Source organism: Aptenodytes patagonicus, chromosome 1 (assembly GCF_965638725.1).
Source record: "Aptenodytes patagonicus chromosome 1, bAptPat1.pri.cur, whole genome shotgun sequence".
Taxonomy (NCBI): Eukaryota; Metazoa; Chordata; class Aves; order Sphenisciformes; family Spheniscidae; genus Aptenodytes; species Aptenodytes patagonicus.
The window spans coordinates 67988329-68009027 of NC_134949.1; the positions used below are offsets into that span (position 1 = coordinate 67988329).

A 20699-nucleotide genomic window follows, 5' to 3' on the forward strand; every position below is an offset into this window, starting at 1 on the left:
AGCCGCCATTGAATGTCCATTCTAGAAATAAATTTTTATTAAGAAAACCTGCCAAAAAATGAGGTTAAGAGATATTTATTGTGCAGAATAAATTTAAATAAAGTGTGAAACAAGGATTTTTCTACTACTTCTTTGTTGGAGAAGCCTTAACCATGGCACTGCTGTTAAAGCTTCAATAAAAACTATAAACCTTTTGAATGCAAATGAGGCTGCTCTTCAAAAATGGTTCAAGCTGCAATTTCATGGTTTATGTCAGCAAAGCCCATCAATTGAATTAAATTCTTCTACCAACTCCAGGCTACTTATTTCCCTATACGTTACCTTTCAGAGGAATACATAAGAGCTGTCCCAGATAACTTAGGGGCTTGCTAGCATGTTGTGAAATGAGTCTGGACCACTTGCCTAAATCCCAGCTGGGCTGGTAGCAGCTTTATCAGGCTGTCAAACGGTCTCTGCACGGTGCGCTGGTGAAGTTCAGGATAGGATGTGCCTGAAAATATATAATTATTTCTCTTGACTTCTTCCACCATCAGAAGAATTTACTCCTGGTCAAGGTGGGACATTAGGGGATGCACTCAGTCGTGTGTAGGTTCACATCCCTTGGGAAAGTTGGCTTCCAGGGTTGCCTTTTGGAACAGGAGGAGCACTTTGAAGGGTCTTCCTCTCTTCTTTCTTTTTATTTCTTCAGATGGAAGGTACAAAGGAAGCTTTAATTCTTCGTTTATAAACATACTGATTTAGCTAGAACATAAGGAGTTTCATGCTGATGCACATTCAAACAAGTTTTGCTGGATGTTTGTTATTTTGTATTAGATGGCTGATAGAATTCCTGAGGAATGCCTGGAAAAATGCCTCGAGTTATCACTAGGGCCATGTTTCAGAGAAACACCCAGTGCAGTAGAATCACTGTAAAAGATTCCCCCCCACCCCACCCTTCTTCCAATGTAAGCTCTTTTGTAGCACTTAAGGAAGAAAGTAAATGTAATAGCTGTCAGTCAATTGTTTTGCTTTCTTTTAAGAAAATTAGGGAAGATCAAAGAATTTCAAGAAGTCTGTAATTTTAATTCAGTGGTATAAGATGCTCCCTTGGCTCTCTGATTTTAGAGTACTGTGGGAACAATATATGCAAACGAGAACAAAACTGGATGTCTTTATATGATGCTTAAGTAAATGAGACAAAGGCTACTCAGTAGTGAAAATAATTTTACAAAGTAATGAAAGTAAGTCATAATAACTTAATAGGTGGGTGTTTTTGGAGGGTGTTTTCAGAGGGTGTTTTCCTTTCTTCAGTCATGCCTATCTCTTCTTTTAAGTAGCGTGAGTTTTAGGCTGTTTGTTCTTGGGCTACTTTTCAGGGGGATTATGTTTAATGAGAAATGGCTTGTTATGATGTGGTGGGAAAAAAGAATGTGTCTGTAAAGCAAAAGTAACAAAATAAAATTGTAGCTTAGATAACTATATCTGTTTCTTTTCTCTTTTCTTAGCTGTGTATGCCCAAAGGGCTGTCTTTCAGGACGCAGGCAGATAACAGAGATCCGCAGCTCCATTCATTCATCATCACCAGAGAAGATGGCTCTCGTACATACGGGTTTGTGCTCACATTCTACGAGGAGGTCACGAGCAAGCAGATCTGCACAGCCATGCAAACGCTCTACCAGATGCACAATGCAGAGCAATACAGCAGTGTCTGCGCCTCCTCCTCGTGTAGCATGGACTCCCTGGCTAGCAGCATCGATGAGGGCGATGCCACTTCCCTCGCCAAGCTCCAGCGGTACAACTCCTACGATATCAGCAGAGACACGCTGTACGTCTCCAAATGCATATGCCTCATCACCCCTCTGCCCTTCATGCAAGCCTGCAAGAAGTTCCTGATCCAGCTCTATAAGGCAGTGACCTCACAGCAGCCGCCGCCTCTGCCCCTGGAGAGCTACATCCACAACATCCTCTATGAGGTGCCCCTGCCACCCCCGGGGAGGTCGCTGAAGTTTTATGGGGTTTACGAGCCCATCATTTGCCAGAGACCTGGGCCCAACGAGCTGCCACTCTCTGACTACCCGCTGCGGGAGGTTTTCGAGCTGTTGGGCCTGGAGAACCTGGTCCAGGTTTTCACCTGCGTTCTTCTGGAGATGCAGATCCTTCTGTACTCACAAGGTGGGCACTCGTCTGGCGATGCACGTTGGGTCTGTTCCCAGCGGGCAGTTCCTGGGCAGCTGCAGCCATAGGAGCTAATATAAAGCTGTTGATTTTCAGCGGATTTGTGAAATGTGAGAATGTAATGAAAATATGTGAGAGAAATCAGTCTGTCTTAATGAAAGCACTAAATAATTGTTTCTTCCAGGCAGTCTAGATACTGCTTGTTTAATTATGCATTGTTTTTATCACTTGTGACAGCTAGCAATAGAATTCACTTAATTATTATCCTTACATTGCCCTTGATCATGCTGCAAGACAGCATGAAACTAATCCTATTTTCTGCAAAAAAACCAGCAGAAAGTAATACATCTTGCAGAAAACAGTCTTGCTAGCTACTTCTTCAAATTTCAGCAGTGTATTGAAGTTTGGTGAGATTTCCTCCCTCCCATATGATGGATATGTTCTTGTTAAAGCACTGAGAGTTTTTTAGCACTTAGAGGCTGAAGTTTTAATGCTAGGTTGGAACTGAGTAGCATTACAGGGCATCCCTTCGTAGGCCTACTTGAGATATTTGGGAACTTTTTCTGACAAGGATGCTGGTACTTCTTTTTGAGACACTTAAGATTGCAACTGGCAAAGGCTAGCTACATTGGCAGAAGTTGCTTGCACAGAGCCTGTCCACGTCAAAGTATGCCAGCAAGCTTTTGAAAATCTGGCTTGTACCTTTTCTCTTCTGGTTGTATCTTTCTGCAGTAGTGCAATACTCTGCTACAAGTTTTGGGGAATCTTGACTTAGCGCTGGGCATGCTCTGAGGTTTTACAACCCTATTACTCTTTCCTGTATGATGTTGGTTGCTGTGAGTCTGGCCCTGGTGATATTTGGGTACCAAAAGGTATGTGCTGCAACTGTTGCAATGCACCAGAGTGCCCAAACAAGTCAAGTTCAAGTTTCCTGCTGACTTTCAAGGGGTTTCCCAGACTTTTTGGAGGTTCCTCTAAGTCTCACTGCGTGCCTGTCCATATTACTTGGGTTCCCAAATGGCTTCTGTGATGCTGACCCTAAACTAGTAAAATGTGCCTCAGGGAAAAAGTTTGGGGGGGGTGGTTTCATCAGACTAGAATGAACAACTTGAAGCCAGGAGGTACACATACCTTTTAACAAAAAGAAGAAAAGATGCTGAATACCTAGACTTCTCAAGAGATGTGGTTCAAGCAACAGACAGCATGAAATGGAGAGGAGAGAGAGGATGGGACATTGTCTAAAATGAGTATGGGTAACGAACCTTCAGGCTCCAGAAGTGAACGCTTGGGTTTGTCATGTAAAAGAAAAGGTCAGTAAGTGTGTAATAGTAATACTAACGAATAAATGACTGAGAATGGGGGAAAAATGTTCAGGGAGGTGGAAGGAGGGTAGTTCTTCTGCAAATGACTGAATTCAAAGGATTGCTAGTTCTTTGCGGAGCACTTCTCCACATGGACTCCAGGGGTTCGCTTTCAAGAACTGAAAATGAAGGGCTTTATCTGCTCTCGGTTTGAAGTGTGAGCAGAAATCCTGCTGTTAGTTTTGATTAGGCTGCTTTTCCCCTCCCTTCTGCTTCTGTGTGTGTGTGCTTACCCCTTTCTTCCTCAGTTTGAATCGTGCTGCCTTTGCCACTTGACACCAGGGTTCAACATTAAGCAGCAACACCACTGAAATGCCTTCCCATCCCTGCTTGTCATTCCCACCCTGGTCCCTGCTTATGGACCTGCTGAAAACTGAGATTTTTTTTTTACTGTAAGCTAGTAGCATTAGGAAAAATCTGCTTGTCAGATTACATTTTAGTAATATTTTGTGCAGATGGAGAGCAACCTGCATATGCGTTATTTTTGTAATAGTCCTTGAGACAGACAAAATATATCCACTAAATAATTTTGATTCAATTTTCAGTGCCACCAGAAGTCAGATAAACAAGTGTTTTTCTTCCAATTACTGGCTATAATTTAAGGATTTACTTGTTTTGTTTGTTTTCACTGTGGGGTTTGCTTTTTTTTTTTTTAAGAAAATTGAGATAGTGAGAATTAATCCTCTCCATGCTCCAAAATTCAGATTTTTTTTTTTTTTCTCCTCTCTCCTTCTATTATTGGTGAATCCAGGTATGTCCTTGACATGACCTTTACTTCCCTATCTAATATAGACACAACCTGATGGCGCATGGGGAAAAGCATACAGTTGTATTAGGGAAATACTGTGATTATGTAAATAGCATCGTAATGCTGGTTCCCAGAGGTGAGGAATGTGGAGTGGAGGTCAAGTGCAAAGCCTCAGTTTTGGCATATCCTGATAGCTGAGTGCTTGGCTAATTGTGCACTGCAGCTTCTTTTAAATGTCAGTCTTGCGATTCCTGAAAGAGAAAACAAAGCAGCTCTTTTTCCTATTTGAGCTATAGCCAGGCTAGATAACTACTGAAATCTCCTTTCCAAGCTTTGAGATCCATCAGGGAGAAACGCTTTCTTAACTGCAAGCTCTTTCAAGGCAAAAGATGAAAAGAAGTTTTTGGCTTATGTATCACTTGTTCCAAAGTAATGAATGAGAGTGTGATTTTGCAAATTTGTCCTTCCTTCCCTTTCTACTTTAAAGAGGATAGACTCGCTGGACTGTGTTTCCAGTGGCCTGGCCTTGCTGCAAATCTTACCAAACTCAACAAAAGATTAGCAGAAGATGGTCTTGCATCCACAGGGTGCAATTTCAAGCAAGACAGCATTATTCACCCAAAGTCAGAGTTCACTGAAATGCTACAATACTCAAGAAATCAGAGCATTGGACCAAGACCTACTTCAGCTCACCAGACTTCACAGCTCTTCAGTGAGAGAGCTGATAATAACACATGTGGGAAAAGTAAGCTGACTTTTTTGTGATTCTCCTAGCCCTGTTGGAAGGAAGCTTTTCATTCAAGCTTGCCAAAAAAATTGTTCCTCTTTTAAAGAACAAAGACTTATTTTGGAAAGTTGAGTGAAAATACAAATTGTTGCACAACCTGACCGTGCAATGAGCCTGCTGGCTGTCTACTGAGAACCTTAAACTTCTCACTAAACGTCTGTCTGCTAAAGGCAGATTACTTTTTGAGGCCAAGAAAGAGCACGAGGGATATGAAAACTGCAAATACTGGAAACACTGGTCAAACAGCTTTAGTTCCAAACTTTATAGGCAAGAATGGGCAGTGGGCTGCCTGCGGGAAGGATGGTGGTCAAGTGGAGCTGCACCTGGTTACTGACAGAGTTGATGATAGCAGCGAAGGGCTGGCAGGAAGGTAGCACAGAGACTGTATTGGCTTTTCTGGAATGTTTTTTCTCTAGTGAACAAGGAGTTGATGATGAAAAAGTTTATTTTTAACCATGTAGCTGAGACATAATGTTTCCAGCAGCCTGAACAAAGGCATCTAACTAAATGAAGAGGCTAGGGTGTTGGGTGACTTTACCCAGCTTGCCCTGGACGCGTTCCCAGCATGATACGAGAGTGTTGGGCACAGCTCTGTGGTAGACACAGGACCAATTGGTAGCTGTTCGTACCTTGGCTGCTACTGTCAACTTTGGGTAACTAGTTGCTCTGTTCATGGTGTTTTATGGGTGAGTGGTATCCCATCACTTGGGAGAATGAAGGGATTGTAGTGGACTGTAACTTCACTTTGCAGGTGTGGTGGTTAAGCAAGAGGGGTGGAGAGACTGATGTAAAAGAATGATGAGCTCATTTTTTAAGCTCTTTTCATTCCCAAACGTTTTGGACTGCAGGCAACTACTTTAATCCTCAATTTCTCTCAAGTTTACAGTTTAAACTTTAAAGCAGCCTGGTGCTAAGGAGCTATCACCGTGGCTTTGCAAAGCACAGTTTGGGAACTGCTGGTGTGGATAATTATGTCCTTCAGGGGCAAAAGTCACTATGACCAAAGCATTTCAGTCTGAAGATGTGAAACATCTGTGCAGCTTGGGAGCAGCAAAGAGTGCTGTGGAAGCGTTAGGGCAAAGCACGGAACAAGGCGAGGATAGCTGGGTAACTGGCAGAGACCTGTGCTCGCGCCTAGATGGCAAGACCAAAAAGCCAAGTCCTTACTGTTAATGGAGACAGCGTGGACTTCCAGGGAGTTAATCAAAATCTCTGTTGGTGGGTAGATGTAATAGACTGCCTTAAGGGCCAACTTTGGCCTACAAAGGTGATACGGAAAGCTGTACCTGAAAGCACTAGAAGCAGAACTCCTATGGCTTCAGGTTACATCTTCCTGCATATAGAGAATACTTTTAAGTTTAAATAGGGCCAAATTTTAACAATGGGGCTTTGAAATCCAAAGGGAGGGATTAGATATTTTTCCCCACAGTTCTTCAGGGTGCAGTCTTTGGCTTTCAGCCTTATAAACTTCATCCTCTAAAAATCAAAGCTTGGATTATGATGTGTTCCTGTGACTTTCAAAGGAAGGACATAAGAACTACGAGACTCCCAATAAAGCAGAAAAAACTGATATAGAGTCATACTTGTTATCACTAAGCAAGGCACATGGTGTAGCACACATCTAACGTGTAAGCTTGGGGCGTACAGACTTTCATTTATGAAACAGACTTGCTGTTGTAGTTTTATTATAGTTTATTCAATCGTAGAAAGTAATACTCTTGCAAGTGCCCTTTATTTTTTTCAGAGCACAGCTCTCCTGTGCGACCGTGGAGATGTAAGGGTATTGTGAATGTCCAGGCTTCCAGCAGTGTCCAAGTTAATAACACTCTGCAATAGCTGCTACAATTTCCCAAGGATTGGTAACAAAACACCACTGGCGTGGGATGTCTGCTGGAGAGAGACGAATTAAACTGTGGGCTCTGCAGAAACCTCGGCGATCCATTTTGAATGTCTGCCTTTCTAGGGATTTAAACATGAGAGGGAACATGTGGATGAGACAAAGATAAACTTCTTAGAGCTTAGGCTATTTCTACTCATTATAATTTTGAGCATTTCCTCAGTTGTTTTTCAAAGGGCTTGAGTAATTGCTCCTCAAAGATTGAAATATTCTTTGCATTTTTTTTTAATCTTAGAAATTATAATACAAATGGCTATGCATATATATAGTCATCACCTAGAAAAAGGTGGTATCTGAAAGATATTTCTTTTGAAGCCTGTTTTGGGGGAGATATTTTAAAACTAATACATGCATGATCTGTTTGCCTTTTAAAGCATTTTTACACCAAATAGTTACATAGAAAACCTTTGCTCTCCTCTGCTCATTATTTAAATAGTTGCACTCCACACTGGTATTCATCAAAACCAATGGGAAGCTATTGCAGAGATAATGGTGAACAATTTACACGGGGACAAAATGTGTCTATGCTGTGATAGAGACCCGAGTTTAGGGCCTCAACACCACCACAGTCAGAGGAGACTGCAGTGTGTGTTCCCCTGGAAAGGAGACAATTGGATAGAATAATCAAAGAATCAAATAGCCTCTTGGTTTTTAACTTAGGTGGAAAGACAAAACCATTTTTTAATTAAAGGTTGCTCAATTTTGTTAGCTGAAGTCAATACGGCCTGAAAAGTCAAGTTTTTAAAGCAGCTGGAAACAAGGAGAAGGAGCTAGTACAGGTCTGTACCACATCCCCACTCCTGTTTGTACTAATAGTGAAGTGTAGAGGAAGATTTGGCAACTGCTTTTATCACTTCGCGCGCACACATTCCATCCCCTCTCCACTTTTTTGTAGTTGGATCTTACGGTTTTTCCATTATAAAACATCTTTACCTTTTATGAGCAGGGCGAGGAGAAGTTAAATTAGGCCTTTGCATTCCAGCTACGGCAAACGCCAGATAAATAACATGGCAGTCAAAAGTGGTCCTGAGCAAAGTTGTTGCCTGCTAGAGTCTGTGCCCTCCCCACCACCCTGCTGCCCTGGTCCAGAGCTGCTGCCCGCCGGGGAGGCTGCTTTGCCCCAGCAGCCGTGGGGACGAGCAAGGGGCTCCCTGCGTCGTCAGGTGCATCTTCATGTGTCCTACTGCCACCTTGTCAGCCTGTCACAGACTTCTGCCCTGCTCTCGGAGGCTTAACCATGCCGGTAATGGGAGCTAATTCAGGTTTTCCTGTGAGTTAATTCTTAAGGTGGCTTTTAATCATAAACTAATTTATGCTGAACCAGTGATGGCAGGCTGTAACATGGATAAATCGTATAAATGTAAATTTATTGAAGTGGAAGTGATTTTTTTTTTTCCATTAAGTGTTTGCCAACAAGGGAAAATGGGAAGAAATGGCCTCGGTGAATATCGGCCTCGGGATGTTTCCCTTGGGGCAGAGCTGACCCCCAGGCTGAGAGGCTCATTCTTAGTTCAGGCAATTAGATGCAGGCTAGTCTTGATCATCCTGTTTAAGAAAATATGTGTCTTCAGATTTGCATAAATTGCTGCTCTGCTTTTATCTTGTAATTCATGTGCTGTGTCGTTCGCTGGTAAATCCTCTCTTCTGTTGAGGATAAAGGGCGTTGAGATGCCATGGGTCGTTCCCCAGGATGGTCTGCTGGTTATAGCCCTGCAACACCGACCTGTCCAAGTGCCCTGAAGGCAGGACTGGTGCAAGGTGATTTCTGTGGCGAATAAATATTTCCTGAAGCATTTTTGTGCATTTTATCTGAACGTCTCTTGAAAATCACCTGGTCTGGCTTATCAGTCATCGAAGCTGCCAGTATACAAACCAGATGAAAGATGGAAGCTTCCAGGGCGCTTTGAAGTCTGCAAGACTTATATGCATTGCTTCCGTGGAGCTATTGAGATCTGATTTGAAAACCTTTGCTTTCGTAAACAATTTTTGTCTCAGATGTGAATTTCAGATTTCCTTTTTCATCTGCAATATGCTATATATAAACATTACAGACCTGAAGGTACCGAGCCACTAGACAGGTCTCGTAACTGTCGTGCGCCATTCCTGACTCACGCTCAGAGCAAAATATTAATTTCTATTTTCCAGTTTTTCCAATATACCTGGCTCAGCTAATCCACATCTTGTTACAAAAAGTAGCAGCTGAACAGCAGTTGCTTGTAATACTTTAACTGAAGAGGTAGCATGTGGAAAAGCTATTAGTCACAAGAATGTTTTAAAGCTTGTTCAGGTGTTTCCCTCTGAAGAATTAGCTCTTATTCATTAAGATTCATTGATTATTTTATTTTACTTTATTTTATTTTATTTTCTCTGTTGTTGGCTTTGTTTTGTTTAAAACTATTGCTTAGAATGGTTTTCTTCCTTTTGATAAGGTACTCTTTGAGAACATCATCTGATTATCATCTTCCAGGATACATCTTTAAATATGTGGCTTTGCAAAGCTGTGGTTACACTTTATGCATGTTCAAAAAGCAGTAGAGGAAAGGAAGTGATGTCCAGGTAACCCATCTTTTCAAATGCTTCCAAGTGCCTTCAAACTCTATGTAAAATGGGACTTAAAAAGGAAAAGAAAGAGGAAGCATGGTCTATTTTTAAAGCATCATACTGGATTTAGAAGATCCAGGCTGAGACTCCAGCTCTGCGGTAGGCTTTCTACCTTACCTTTGGTAGGTTACTGGAACAGAGAGTTGGGAAACTGCCAAACTGTTGTTTCATCAGGAAGGCTGGGTGTGTTGAAACTGGAATAACACCGTACTGATCACAGCAAGAACACCGTTTCTAGTTTGAATGAGTGTGTGTGTGTCCTCTTACACATGCCTTATACTCAAAAATCCTGTGGTTGGACGTTTGCTGAGAAGGTCCCAGGTGAAATTCTCTCCTTTTTGATTACAACCAAAGATTTGAACCTGTTTTGGAGGTAGCACCTGAATGAGGGAGGTCTTAGCTGTTCTGGGCAGGGGTAACATTGATGTCCCTTTCCCCTCTCAAAGGATCTTGGTTTTGCTTTGCTGCAGCATGGGAAAGATTTTGAGATATCAGACTCCTTTGTAGCAGGAAAAGCAATTTTTATGTTGAGCTTTGTGAATTGCTTAACATCTCAGAGCTTCTATACCCAATCTGTAAAATGAAAGGAGAAGGATTATTTTGGATTTGTTTTTTCAGTCGCTGCCTGTGTTTGGACTTTAAGCTCTTTGGGATAGATACTTCTGCATGCACAGTATCTGTTGTGATACTGTGCTGATTGTTTATTGTCCTGTTATTGTATTATGGAGAATCAACATCAAGACAAATATTTGTCAAATTTTGTCCTCTTTCAGAAAAACATTTATAGTGAGTTGATGTTCAAATGCTGAAACCATTTCCATCTCTAGCGCAAAACAGTGATTCACAATTATACAGGAATCTCTCAGGGTTTGCATTTTAAGCATTACTTTGTACCTTGCGAGCCATGTGAGTATTTCCAGACCTTTTAAAGCGTGGCTGAAACATGGTGCTCGTGCAGCAGAACTGCTGACCCATGGCAGAGCGGGTCCCCGCTGCGGTTACTTGCCCTGCACAGGGAATTGAGATGCAGGGACTTGGCCAAGGGCCCCTGGCAGATGCTGCCAGAACAAGGGGTTGGATCCAGAGTCTTTGAACTTGACTCTGTTGCCCTCTTCTTCACTTAGGGAGAAGGTTAAGTGTGAGAGACAGACCCGTGCCAAATCCAGCTAAGCAGTTGTTAAGAGGCAGCAGTTGCAATAGAAGCAGTAGGGGCCACTTTGCCTTGGGATTATCTTCCCTGAGCAGTTTCTCTTGGAAAATGTCCTGTGTACAAATTAGAGATTTAACTCTGAACGTGAAGAACTTGCTGTAGGGGCTGTGCTCGATGATGTTCCCTGTCCTGGAGAAGGCAGGATAGTTCTCTGTCCCAAGAAGGCAGGGCGAGGGATGCAGGTATAGCTGCCAAGCAAAATAAACACTGTGGTGTAAGCTATTGTCACTTTGGGAGTGGGAAGAAATGAAAACTGAAAGGAAGAGAGGGATATAGCAATGCAAGTAAGAGAGGTAGAGCAATCAGATGGAAAGGAGATCCAGGATAAGAGAAATTTAAAGCTAAAAGCCCATCTACACACTGCAGAGAAACATGTCTGGTGTTTGGGACGTTCAGTAAGTCTCCAGACCTTCTGGGTCCTTTCTCCACTGTCCCGGGCTGCACAGCACAGAGAAGGGGAGGAGGCCCCAAGCTTAGGTCTCTACTGTCCTCTACTTATTTCTGTGCCCAGGGATGATTTTGCACAGATCAAATCTTTGCTCTGGTGGCAGCAGCTGCTGCTGTGGGCCAGCCATGGGCTGCGACCTTGTGCTCATGCATTTAAAGCAGCCAGTATTAGCCTTGTTGGCATCGCAGGGCCTTTCACTGCATCCAGCGTGGCATACACCACATGAGGTGGGTGAGCCCCGAAAGAGGAACGGATTTATTTCACTGATCTCAGGAAATTGCCTTGATTTGAGCCATTCATCACTCTGAGTTTGTGACCTTCTGTGGATATCACCCAGACAGTGTTTTTACTTTTTGTATATTTTCCGGATGTTTCTTGATGTCAGATGGATGGGAAACAGGACTGTTGTGTCCTCGCTCTGCTCAACAAACAGGCCTTTCTCAAAAGACACTTCCTAAACTGGTGAATACTATCTAATCCCCTGTTCTAGCTCTAAAGGTGGGAGTAGGATCAGAGAATAGTTTTTCTACCTGGGCCTCTCATTCATAAAATAACAGGCAAAACATGGCTTGCAGTTGGAGATTGTTATCAAAGTCTAGTAGTGATGGTGGGGTAGGATCTGGAAATGCTGTCCCCCTTGACGCAAGCACACACAGTCTATACAAACCCTGGTTTTTCCATCCACTTCCATTCTTTCCCTCCTTCCTTTTTTTTCTGTTTTGCCGCCCCTTTTTCTCTTTCTGGTTTGGGGAAATGTAGGAGTCCCTTGTTTCCAGGTGGTTCTCAGTAACCACATAAGCTTCCCTCAAATGCTGATAGGTACAAGAATCTCTCCATCAGAAAAGACTTTATGCCTTACAGGATAGGTGTCTAATCTTGTACAGGCTTGAAAGTAAATACATAGTAACTAGAGTTTCTTACTTCATTAAAGAAATATCAAAAGAACCATTTCCAGGTGTTTTATTTTAAATTATTTTTCTGGAGGAACTGGGAACTTCCTCCTCTTCAGTGAAAACTGCTGGGTACAGAATTGTTTTTATCTCTGCTAATTGCTAACAAACATTGCTAAATGGCAACAATTAGCTTAATAATTTGGTCATCACTAGTTTTTTTTAAAAACAGCTTTCCTCATAGTAAGTTGGTTTCAAAACTTGTGCTAGTGACTATGTTAAATATTATCAGTAGCATCAAAGAAGAGTGAGCACACATTTCCAGAGTTGAATGCCCTTGTGCGAAAAGATACTTGCAACTTTGCTGTGAAGACCTGTTATTTCATATGACTATGTAGTTCAGAACAGACTTTGAAATTGTCTCGTGCATACTAAGACATGCTACTTTCTGTATTTTTTTTTAACCTTTAAAGCTTTCAGAGTTATGAAGTGTCATGAGATGCCTAAGCTTCACCAGTAGATGTTGTAAGTTGATTCTGTATAAGTGCTTCTCAACAAGACAGCCAATGAACGTGTATAATTATAGACCATTGCATAGGGAGAGATTCATAATGGCTGATCTGTAGCTAGGAATGGTTTTGAGGTGTAACCTTGAGGCTGACTTGTATGCATGAAAATAATTTTGAAGATTGAGTGACTAGCTATTAGTAAGACAAGATGAAAAATGTTTTTGCCCTGCCAGCTGACCTTCTGCAGATCGAGGCTGGTTTTCCATAGAGGAGTGCTAGCAAGAAGGAGAATGGGTTATGCAATTTGTTGTTTTAATTTGCATATTTATTCAAGTGCATCTTCCCAGTGACCTCCTAATAGCTGAGCAGTGTCAGATGACAGCACTTCTGCTGTTGCTGATGTCTGCCAGGGTATCAGGCTGGCTTGTTCAGGAAACAGGAAGGGCCAGGCTGGGTTCCTATCCAGGCAAAAGCAGTCAGTAGGGCTATAGGGAAAAAAACCTTACCCGACTCAAAACCAGAGTGTTCATACATGTATCTTTGTTTAATTTCATGGAGCGGGGCAGAGGGGCTAGGAGAGATGGGCAACAACCCAAGTGTTACCAAGGATCTGGGTTTGGCCTTGGTGAGAGTGAAAATCTTTTGGTTGCTCAAGCCAAAGCTCACGAGACTTGCCTGGCACTGATGAGAACTGGTTTTGGATGCAGCCATAGAGGGGACATCCCTTCTGCCACTCTTGCTGGTTACTGGCGACATACCCATGCACTGAAGCTGGGGGGAGCAACCCCTTTTGCAGATTGTGCAGAGCAGCTTTCACAAGTGGCGGAGGCCCAGGATGGGAATCGGAACTGACTCCCCCGCTTGTCTGTGCCATGCACCTCATGCAAGTTCAAAGTCACTTACAAACTTGTACTTTGGTGTTTCTGTCTTTAACCGCTACCATTAAATGAGATGTGCTGCTTCTTCATGATAAGTCAAGATTGCTAAGGAGTTGGGGTTTAAGTACTTTCATGTTCTTAGAAATTTGGGGGGAGTTGTTATTAATGCAGAAGCTGCTGTAATATGGAGTAGAAGTAGTCATCTGGTTTCACATTCACCAGCAGCTTACAAGACCCAGGGGTCTTTAACTGTTTCCTGATGGATTGTCTGCAGTTTGAGATTCACTGTAAGGATGACCGTCTCTTTAACACCAACATGTGATTTTTTTTTTTTTTTTTTTTTAAAAACTGCTCTCAAATTTAGATTCCCTCATTTATATTAATAGGTTGTGGTATCGCATCATGCTAGCTGGATAGTTGAGAAATAATTTGCTATCCAAATTCTGAAATATTCCTGCAGCTCAGCTGGATCAAATTAAATTTTAATTTCAAAAATAATGCGCGATGTGTCTACTTGAACCAACACATTGCAAAGCAGTGAACTAGTGGATTAAATACAAATTTGGGAAATTAATGCAATATAAATATGCCAGCTATACAGAATATTTTTGAGAACTAAATTTCTATTAGGCTTCTGTTTGGATTTTACTTAAAAGCAGTGCTTTTAAATACTTAGGGACTGTAAACTTCTGCTGGTATGTGGCCAAGGCGAGTCTTCTGGAAAGTACACTCAGCCTCAGAAGTAGTAGCAAGTGGAGCAGAAGCAGGCAGGCAAGAGCAAGCGAGAAACCACAATGTTTCCTTGAAGTTCACTTCTTTCTCCTCCTTTTCCCTTGTAAAAATACATACTTTTTATAGAATTAGAGTATTATTATCCTGTACTGTAGAGAGAACTTTTAGTATCCTTTTAATAAATGAATTTAATGACAGAATAGATCTAGATAAGATATGAATATTTATGCTCAGCAGTTTCTTCCTGGGGGTAATGAGTTTTGACGCATTAAATAATGTTTAAGGTTTTGAAGTACTATCTTATTTTCAAAAGAACATCTTACCATATAAACATGGTTTCTGACTTGTTTTGTCACTGATGTCCTTGCCAACCAGGTTTCAAAAGCGAAACACAAAGATAATTCAATGTCTGTCTCTCTCTCCCCCTGTCTAGATTATCAGCGTCTGATGACGGTGGCGGAGGGGATCACGACGCTGCTGTTCCCGTTTCAGTGGCAGCACGTGTATGTCCCCATCCTTCCTGCCTCTCTCCTGCATTTTCTGGACGCTCCCGTTCCCTACCTGATGGGGCTGCAGTCCAAGGAGGGAACCGACCGCTCCAAGCTGGAGCTGCCTCAGGAGGTCAGTCTCTGCCTTTGGGGTTGCTATCCTGAAATGCGTTATTAATATTTGTGTGAATCCCTGCTGGAAAATGCCATGCCTGGTGTTAGGAGGCTTCTCAGGCACTGTGAAGACTGTTTGCCAGCAGGAGTGAGGTAGTGGGGAAAGCCTCCACGGTCCTTCTCGGTCTATTTCTGAATTTAATGAGTGCCACTAATTATACTTCTAAATACTTCTGTTTCTTGCTGTGATGCCAAAAGTTCCTCTGCTTTCCCTACACCACACGTTTCACTAGGTTTTGTCACTCCTGTCAGTGTCGCACTCCTATCAATAGAGGGCTAAAGAGCATTTCATTTGGGCATGGTCTTTGTGAAACTGGATCTCGGGTGCGGTTGCTAGATGGTATAAACCTGTCCCTGTCCCCCCGCTGCTGATGAGAAGCGTGCCCCGTCCTGCCAGCCTCGCCCCACCCACGGGTGAGCCCACGTGTTCCTGGTTAGGTCGAGGTCTATTACTAGACCAGCATCCTGGCCTCAAATGAGCCAGATTTGCATTAATACCGTGCCTGTGAACCACTTAGGGGCATACACACACATATGCAATGTTTGTCTTTTGGACTGAAGATCATCTGTTCTCCCATGCAATAGGAAGTGAAAACTTTGCCTGGTCTATCACGTTTTCCGCAGAGAAAAAAAGGAAGGAAAGGTCGTCCTCCTAATCTAGGTGTTAAAATCACTGGTGGTAGAGAGTGAAATGGAGATTTTTCTCCTCAAAATTTGACCAAGATGATTAAAACTGCTTTGCCTTTTAACCTGGTCACTGATCACTCTCCATACTGCAAAGTCTTTGGGATATGGCTAGCCTGTCTGCACTCGAGATGATGACTGGGCCCATCTCTTGAGTATGCCATGCATTTTAATTTGGGTTTCTTCTTAAGATCAGTGGGAACCCTAAGAATAACTGTTTGTATGGCTGTAACATCTCGTGACGGTGGCACCGCTGTGCCCAGCTCCATGCGGGGACCTCTCCTGGGGGTAGAGTCCCTAAGACTTGCGAATAGGTGCTCTTACTGAGAAGGCAGGTGGGAGCAGCAGCAGAGGAGGATATGCAGGAGGGGGAGTTTGTATGTGGAAGCGCAGGGATAAACACAGGGCAAGGATAATACGGTTTTTAATAAAGGTCTATTTTAAGTATTAGGTGGAGGTGACTGATTCTTAGCCTTGGTGGCATATAACAGTGTAAATCAAGTCTTACCTCATGGATACAATGGCCCAATCACGTGAAATTTGCACTGGCGCAGAAACAAAGCTGGTATCTAGCTATGCTTTTCAGTAAAACCATGCTAATATTACATAATTACTGCGATTTTTAAAATTACTAGTCATATGCTTTTAGTTAGCAGATTAAGCTGTCATTTTCCTTAAATTAAAATTTTAATGTGGTGGGCTTACAGTATCGCTGGAATAACAAATTAAATATCGCCAGTGAGGGAAGAGTAATAGTGGGGTGGAAACCCCCCCCTCGTTACAATGCTTAACAAATGAGTGAAAAATACCAGCACAGCATTTATGAACACCACAGGTCCAGTAACTGTGGGAAAGGGAAAGAAAGAAGGGGTATTGAACAGGGAAGGTCTTGAATCTCCAATTCCTCTAGACAATAAAAAATAGAAAATCCTTCAACATGCGAGCAGTGATGAAGCGCTGTTCGCTTTAACATTCCTTTATTGTTCAGGCCAGGGGCTAGCTTTTCAAGCTCTTGATCTAAATATAAACCATTTGTTTGTTAGAGATAAAAATTCTAACGACTGGCCATCATGCTGTCTTAAGGTTACTAATCTCTCTGCATTAACTTTAATCACCAGATGTTTTTGAAGAGAGAAGTGAGACCAATTCCCCAAGGGTTTTCTGAATCCAAATCTCATTTTTCAAATTTTGTACATGATATGCAGAGCTGAAATTAAAAAGCCTTTGAAATGAAATATTGATATATAACAAGACAGTCCCTGAGCTAAAGAACCGTACTGATGCATACCACAACTCTTTAATAGCTGTATAGTTAAGTAAAGCAAATTGTTTTGTATGAAGAAATGCTTTTCTTTGTACAGTCCAAATTTATTACGAAAAAGTGAGCTGAAGGGACACTTCTGCTTTACCAGGGGAATCCTAATACCCTTTAAAGTATCTATGTGAAAGGTGATTGATCTCAAGCATGTCCCTGAAATATCCAATATATTATAAACATGTTTGCTGTGGGATGTATTGTCCTGCTGAAAATTAACCTTTTCAGAAAAGGAGGAAAATAAGTCCTTTCTGTTCACATAATCTGAAGATTAGTCTACGGTGTTTGGTGAGAAGTAAAGAATAGTAAAAGTGCCTTGGAGAAGGCAGAGGAGCTGTGGTAATGGCCAAGTCAGGCTAACAAAGACCTGCTGCTGCCGCGCTGTGGGTTCCTGCATCTCTCGTTCTCCAGCTTTATGCCAGGGTGTAAAACCCTTCAGAGCTCAGCACCTTGGGAATCTGACCTGGTTTAAGATTTTATTCAGCACAGTACACTCAGAGAATTTCAGATGTAAGCCGCAGTTCATAAGATCAATTACTGGTTTTCATTCTGCTATTATTCCTGAGGGTGCATTTGCAATGTAATTAATTTTTATGTAGGGTTCTTCCATCTCTCCATTGACACTTTCCTAGTAAAAGTATCTGCTCCGCTAGATTCATGTCTTCACTTAACTTTAATCTTATGGGCTGAGATCCATCTCCGTTCGTAGCAAAGCTGTCTAAGAGCACTCTGTTTAAATCTTGGGCAGAGATTTTTAATCACCAAGATTAAAAGCCTCCATGGAAAACAGGGGGTAGGGGGGAGTGGAGAAATAGGGCTTGACCTCCAGCGGACAAGCTATACTCAGACATGATCCCAAAGGATTTGCATGGGACCCTCTTTTGTAGCTTTGCTCGTAGCAGTGTCATCTCACTGAACATCTCGTTCTTCGGTAGCACAGCTACAGAGGCTTCTTGCAGTTGGATCCTGGTAAAATAAACGTGCCCTTGAGATGCGATAATTCACACAAATAATATTGACGTGGGCTGAGAAGTGGTGCTGCACGTCCTGCTTGCTGGTGTGTCCTTGGCTGGTCTGGGAGGGTATACCAAATCTGTGTAGTGGGAAGTTTGGGATCTGCAAGTCATGGGGGAACAGCAGAGGGCAGGACGCTTTATTTATTCATTAAATCATTGCCATCCAGTTGGCCCTCAGCTTTACCAAAGTCTGAAATGGCATGGGCTAGGCAACACAGCTAAGGTCTCCTGCATATGTGTGCTCTTACCCTTCTGTCTGGAAGCACCCTGGGAAAATAGGGCTACTTAGCAGAGGAGCAAATTCAGTGCTGAGCATCCGTTTTGAAACTTTTCTTTTTATTTCAGGCAAACTTGTGCTTTGTAGACATTGATAACCATTTCATCGAACTGCCAGAGGAATTCCCCCAGTTCCCCAACAAGCTGGAGTTTATCCAGGAAATCTCTGAGGTTCTCCTGCAGTTTGGGATCCCGCCGGAGGGTAACCTGCACTGCAGCGACAGCGCCACCAAACTCAAGAACCTGGTTCTTAGCGACTTGGTGAACGACAAGAATGGGAACATCCCTGGCAATGCCCTCAACATGTACGAGCTGCTGAAAGGCAACGAGACGATCGCCCGCCTGCAAGCCCTCGCCAAGAGAACGGGTGTGACAATGGAAAAAATGACCATCACAGCTCCCCTCGCGGAGAAGGAGAAGGATGGGAAATTGCCATGTGAGGAGGTGGAGCTGAGGGACTACAAACTGAACGTGCAGCTCCGCGAGGTTTTCGCCAACCGCTTCACGCAGATGTTCTCAGACTACGAGGCTTTCGTCATTCAGGCTGCCCCTGATATGGAGTCGTGGCTGACAAACAGGGAACAAATGCAAAACTTTGACAAAGTAAAGATAGCCGTGTATTAATTTTTCCATCTGAAAGTGCTTTTGGGAGGGAGGGAGAATAGCTATATTGTGTATATATAGCCTAGGTACTCTTTAATCCACCGCTCTTCATCTGCCTCACTGAGAGATTTGTCCGTTTTGATTACACAAGGCCAGATCGCCTGCCAAAGTAAATCGGTGTAGATCCACTGAGCCGGTCAGAGCCGTCCTGGCTTGTATGAACCAAGCTGGCAGGCTTCTGCCCAGCCGATGGGGCTTCTCCTGTGGGTTTGGTGGAAGGGTAGCAATGGAAAGTGACATTTTTCTTTCTTTCTTTTTTGTTTGCTGGAAAGGTGCACACAGGAGACAAAAAACAAACCCAGTCTGTCTTGTTTCCTAATCTCACAGTAGAGCTTTTTGTTAATGGGTAGTGTTGTTCTGTAGAAGGTTATCACATTGTTATGGCAGAAGAGGACTGTTATGGCAGAAGAGTACTGTTATGACTCCATTGTGGTGTGTACACAAGAGTGAAAAGGAAGCCAAGATTAGAAATGGGGAAATAAAGAGTCTGTAGGCTAGCAAAAGGAATGAGAAATGTTGGGAAGCTTGCACAGTTATTTCTGAGTGACTCTGCAAAGTAGATAGCACTCTTAGCCATCAGCTTTTTCAGATACGAGTCCTTCTCTAAGGAGAAGGATAGAAGGGTAAACAGTCAGGAACAGACTAAATACTGATCTGAGTCAGTTTTTGATCAAAAAAATGCTGCCATGCCTTTTATTGGTCTTGTTTGTATTCAGGCATTGAACAGTGCAGCATTCAAAAGGAGGGGGTTGTTGAGGCAATCTCTGCTAGTACTTCTACAATAAAATGGGCTGAGAAGGTTAGGGTTTTCAAAGCTTAGTTAGAGACTTAGGCACACACTCAGTTTTAATTGGAAATTCACGATTAATTGCCCTGCATAACTTCACAAAAGAGCATTAGCTGAAGAGCACTGTACACCCCTTGATAGGTGTGACACCTTAAGTGATCTGGTCCCAAGCAGGGATGCGCAGACCAGAGGTCCCAAGTGGGCACATGTGGTGGTGGTCTGCCGTGGGTTGCACAGGGCTCATTCCTGCAGGTGGTAGCTGCTAGGCTGCTTTGAAAAAGCTGGCAGCACGGGCGCTGCTTCAGTAACTCCATATTCCCTTTACTCTAGCTGTCACGAAGCCTCCCCGACTGCTTATTTCTCACAGTTGTGACCGAAGAGGTGACCCGCGAACCAAACCCCTTTGTAGATGGATTCACACCTCTCTGAGAGGTGTTTCTGTGGTGGGGAAGCCTGGTCCAAGCCTTCCGGTTGGCTGCTGGATTGGTTCTCTGCTACAGGATGGCTTGTCATGTCAACGCCGGACGGGAACGTGGCACTAACAAGAGCTGTTCTGTATTTCAGGCTTCCTTCCTTTCGGACCAACCCGAGCCTTACCTCCCATTCCTTTCACACTTCATCGAAACACAGATGTTTGCAACCTTCATAGACAATAAGATAATCTCCCAGTGGGAAGAGAAGGACCCTTTTCTGCGAGTTTTTGACTCCCGAATTGAGAAAATAAGGCTATATAATGTAAGGGCCCCTGCACTGCGGACATCCAACTATCAGAAATGCAGCACTTTGAAAGAAGCAGGTATGTTCAGACGGGCTAGTAAAATATTCAAAAGTACAATGTCAGCCACAAAGAAATATAGGCCCTCAGTCATATGAGTGTTGCAGCCGATGAGGAAGCCCTAGAGCTACCTGAGGAGGACTCAGCGGTGTCCTTATTTTCCCTAGGCAAAAACTTCAGCATGCTTTTAAACACCAAAAACAGGAGGAGCCTTTGCCTTCCCTTCGAGCTCTCCTAGGCTGGTGCCTTTAATAAACACAAACCAAACCACGGAGCTGGGTTCACCGTTTCTCATTTCAGGCAGCT

The 20699-nt window shown here is 43.0% G+C and overlaps 1 protein-coding gene across 3 annotated transcripts in view; it reads left to right on the forward strand.

Moving 5' to 3' along the window:
- DENND5B (DENN domain containing 5B) overlaps nucleotides 1-20699 on the forward strand; it is a 118752-nt gene that overhangs the window by 58869 nt on the left and 39184 nt on the right. For all 3 annotated transcript variants that reach the window (XM_076340660.1, XM_076340665.1, XM_076340674.1), the window contains 4 exons: nucleotides 1485-2151; nucleotides 14649-14836; nucleotides 18238-18771; nucleotides 20183-20414. In XM_076340660.1, the coding sequence (XP_076196775.1) occupies nucleotides 1485-2151; nucleotides 14649-14836; nucleotides 18238-18771; nucleotides 20183-20414 (1621 nt within the window). The remainder of the gene's footprint in view (nucleotides 1-1484; nucleotides 2152-14648; nucleotides 14837-18237; nucleotides 18772-20182; nucleotides 20415-20699) is intronic.